The following is a 4315-nucleotide window of genomic DNA, read 5'->3' on the forward strand; positions in this document are numbered from 1 at the left end:
TAGATCAATAGGTGTAACACAAATAACAGACTTTGTTTTATAACGTGAATATCGAAACCTTTACCATTCTTAAATTTCTGTAAATACTTAAGGTATTAATAGAGATAAATTTACTTACCTTTTATAAAAGCATTTGAATGTAGCAACCGAAAGCAGCGATTCTGGTCGCGTTCCGCTAAAATTCCGTCCAGAAGCCCTAAGCTTACTTATTTTATATTTGCAAATGACAGCGTACTGGTCATAATATATAAAAATGTGGATTAACTACCCAAAAAAAGATAGCATAGGTAACACATAAAACAAAACGAATCATGAACAAGAAACAAATACAAGAACATAAAAATGATAACAATAATAATTAAACACACAAAAAAGAAATCAAAATAATTTATTAGCAAGTAATAAAATATATATTTAGAAATATCAATGATAATTCTGTTGCCTTATTGACATTCCGCTTCGTGCATCAATATGGCCCGTCTCACGTATCGGAAGTGGTAGAAACTGAAAACCACTAGGAAGGAGAACAAATACAGCACTGGAATAAAATAGAATTACTTAATAATGTCACAAATGATCAGATTTCCATCGTTATTGTGATTTCATTCAAACTGGGATCGCTGAATATTTTGCCAATATCAACATTTCCATTTAAAGACTGTGGTATTGTCAAAGTTGTCAATGTCATAAGTCAAATTTTAAAATACTTGAAATCTGTCACAAGTGTCAGTCTTTTTTGAATCGGTAAGGTACCGAAAAGTCCGAAGTACGAGTACATTCTCTATCTCATCACCAGCATTTCAGTAAGCTTATCAAGTACATATCGACTTATAATATTTTTAAAACGAAAAACGGAACGCAAAAGTTATTATGTGTAAATGTTCATGGCTGCTATTATTACACATTCGATACGTAAATTAAAAAAAAAATTCAAGTGTCTTTAAGAGATCAAAAGTTGTAGATACTTATTATTTTCTTTTACGATTATTTATGTCATTATTTTTCGTTTCATTTACATAATGACATTGAACTTTACGTGTAGTAATGTAAAACATTTTTCAGCCTTTAAGTATTTGTTTTCAAGCGTTTAAACATAAATTTAACGTATATATTTATTCATAAAAGAAGTTGGCTGATCTCTTAGCTTTATATGTGTATATAGTGTTATACATAACGTAATATAAATATCATCCAAACTGTTAAAATATTTGTTCATTAATTAGTTGATGCAGACACAGTTCGTTTACTTGCAATTAAGCAATGAACTGAGTAATTATTAATAAAGCATCATTGATGCAAGGCTCTATCATAAAGTCAAAATACAGCATTGATACAACATCGAAAACATATTATATGCGGTTTTATAACCTATATTAAAAATATCGATCAAAGTGAACACCGCATTGAAATGAATAGATTGCGGCTAACAGCAGACAACGTTAGCCATTTACTAGCAGTACTTAAATCCCACAAGTTTTAAAATTATTTAAAGTTTTTATTATTTTATTGGAGGGTATGAAAATAAAAACATTTACATTGTTAGTTATGCAATATGTCAATAACTTTTAACGCGGTTTATAAGCTAAATGGCGGTAAATTTTCACAAAACCATACATACCACCTCCTAAGAAGGAAAGGAGTCCGCTGACACAGGCTAGATTAACCACTCTGTGTTGTTCATCTTTAATTTTTGGAGCTTAAAAAAATACATGAATTTCTTTAAAAATAGTGCCATAAACCAATCCTAAGTTATTTAAATCAAAATAAACAATTCGTAATTACTGTCGTTTTTCATACAAACACACTATATTCCAATAAAAATGATAATATTTAATAATATTGTACTACCTAACAGTGTACAGGAAGTATTAAAAGTAAGATACATCATCTACGTCTTTTTATATGACCGACTCCATCTCAGATTACAAAGACAAAATGCCCTCAAAGGGCTTCTCAAGAATAGAGGAAATCTTAAGAGCTAGGGTATCATTAAGGGCGGGAATAATAGGCCTTTAAGGAAACCTAGCTCTTTATACGCGTCGGAGCTATACCTAGACATTGTTTTTTTTCTAGTGTAATTTTTTTTTGCTTGATAATAATTACCTTCTTTAAATCTGACACATGATCGTCCAATTTTAGTTATGGCAAGCGACACGATACACAACCAAACAAAAAACGCCGCCATTAAATACACCTGGAATGTAATATAGAAATTTTAATACATATAAATATCTTCTAACATAGTTGGCATAAATAATCACGAAGAAATTTATAAAGATTAGTCTTGATTTTATATCACAAATTATTTTGATAATTATTTACCAATCGTTCTGATATCTAAGACTCGAGTAGACATTTAAAATAAAACTATTTTTATTATTTCATTTATTCCTGACTATCACATTCACTCAACAAGCAGGACTATATTTTTATTTATGATACCGTTTAAATTATCCGTCACACACGCAGAGTAATAGTAGGTATTTATCTATATATAACACCCAACATTTTAGGTGGACATTTTACGAAAGAGTTAAAAAAAAGGATACTAAAAATGTGCGTAAGACTTAGATCTGAATAATTAAAAGTATTTTTCTATTTCATACAAAACAATAAAATAAATTACCAGCATAGCCCTGCAATTCTCAGTTAAGGCCACGATGATCAGAAGCAGACCCGCACCTGTCACGCCGCTAAGAACAGCACCGGTAGCCAGGCTCATGACTAGATGTATCAAGATACAATTACTATTAAATATAAAACTTATATCACATTAAATGAAGTCTATATCATACACTGCGACTTCTGCGTGTGATGAATCGCGTCGTACTGTTTGCCGTGAGACAACAGCAAAGTCAACAGGAGAGAACCAACCAGCACTTGACTAAATGCAATGAGGATGACTCCAGGAAATAAGTTGCACACCCCGCAACAGCTCTCGAAGTGACATCCCGGTTTATGGACAGCAAAATGCACCGGAACATGGGTGCTACTGCTGCTCCTCGCTCGTTTTTCGCTAGATCTAGTAAAATCATCTGATATGCTCTTCATCATCTAGACCTGAGATTTCCTAGATTTTGTGACGTGTTAGGCATCAATTGACATTAAAAAAAGAATAAAAGAAAATATGAGTGGCCAGATTCAATACTAGTATACGAATTATCATATCTTCTTAGAGACCACACTCAGAACTTGAAGTGGAAGACATTGATGTATAAATAGCGAGCTAAAAATTTGTTCAATAAAATATTATAACCATTTATATGACATAAGTTATTTCTAGAACAATTATTTAATATTTTTAAACATATGAAATAAAAATAGTTTCGTTAAAATTGTTTTTTTATATTATTTTATTATAATCCTTCTATAAAAGCGGTGAATATCAATGAAAACATATTTCATATTAAGCTCAATTAAATTTGATAGCAGTTCGTTTCAAACGGTTCCATTTATGCAAATGTTTATTTAATGAAAACTATTTGCGTGATAGTTTTCATTTCTAGTCTCAATAGGGTAAGTTCAGCAAATAAACTGAGACGTCAGATCTGTCGCAGTTATGAGGCACATACACTAACACTTTTGTTAATTATAATTTAATTTGATAATTTTTTTATATTTGCCTATGCTCATACACTAAAGGTATTTATGTAATAATTATTACTTATTACAAATGTTAAATAATAAAACTACCTGTTTCAGATTTCTTTGTATTTATATACTTAACACCAGACGCTTCGTTGAAAGGTTTAACGTATAACGACCACGTTCCACATTCATATTTAAATTTGCCTATCGGACTAAAACCTATTAACTCAGCGCTCAAATTTTAAACCGACGTAATCCACTGTTTGAATACAGATAGAGCTCGAGCAAACAAGGCCAGTGAATAAATTTCGTGGAAATTCAGTTGGCACGCCATGTCATAGGTTTACGAATTATGGTTGGTTACTCCAACCGATTGGAATTTCGAATATAATCGCCGGTTATTGTTAAGACATTGCCAATATTCATCACTGAACTGCTAAGAGCAAGTTAGAAAATCATGCACCAGAAGCTAGTTTTAATTTATTTAGGATATTTTTTTTAAGGATAGGTGTAATTTTATATCGTTTTTAACATATTTAGATATATTTTAAATGTTATCGCTGTTGTCTTAAACTGTTTGGGACCAGCGTTTAAATATATCCTACATTCTGTATTAAATCTTATTTAAAATAATTTCCCCACATTTTACTTTTCGAGTACACTACCAAACTTTTATATTTCACTTCAGCAGAATCAGAAGTGGCTATTCCATAATGCAACATACTAT

The 4315-nt window shown here is 30.9% G+C and overlaps 1 protein-coding gene across 1 annotated transcript; it reads right to left on the reverse strand.

The window, feature by feature from the left end:
* Nucleotides 1–358: 358 nt before the first annotated feature.
* LOC116778185 (uncharacterized) lies at nt 359–3153 on the reverse strand. The gene is made up of 5 exons (XM_032672123.2): nt 2796–3153; nt 2627–2724; nt 2104–2194; nt 1619–1696; nt 359–538 (listed from the first exon to the last, which is right to left on the reverse strand). Exons 1-5 carry the CDS (start codon nt 3052–3054, stop codon nt 444–446), a joined length of 621 nt encoding a protein of 206 aa, XP_032528014.2. The 5' UTR covers nt 3055–3153; the 3' UTR covers nt 359–443.
* Nucleotides 3154–4315: the final 1162 nt, after the last annotated feature.

The sequence above is a fragment of the Danaus plexippus genome, chromosome Z, assembly GCF_018135715.1.
Source record: "Danaus plexippus chromosome Z, MEX_DaPlex, whole genome shotgun sequence".
In the NCBI taxonomy this organism is placed as follows: domain Eukaryota; kingdom Metazoa; phylum Arthropoda; class Insecta; order Lepidoptera; family Nymphalidae; genus Danaus; species Danaus plexippus.

Coding starts and splice junctions, on each gene's coding strand:
- LOC116778185 (XM_032672123.2), bottom strand. CDS start 3,054: ATGATGAAGAGCATATCAGATGATTTTACTAGATCTAGCGAAAAACGA. Junction 2,725..2,795: donor TCACACGCAGAAGTCGCAGT/GTATGATATAGA, acceptor TGATACATCTAG/TCATGAGCCTGGCTACCGGT. Junction 1,697..2,103: donor ATGTGTCAGATTTAAAGAAG/GTAATTATTATC, acceptor TATTTTTTTAAG/CTCCAAAAATTAAAGATGAA.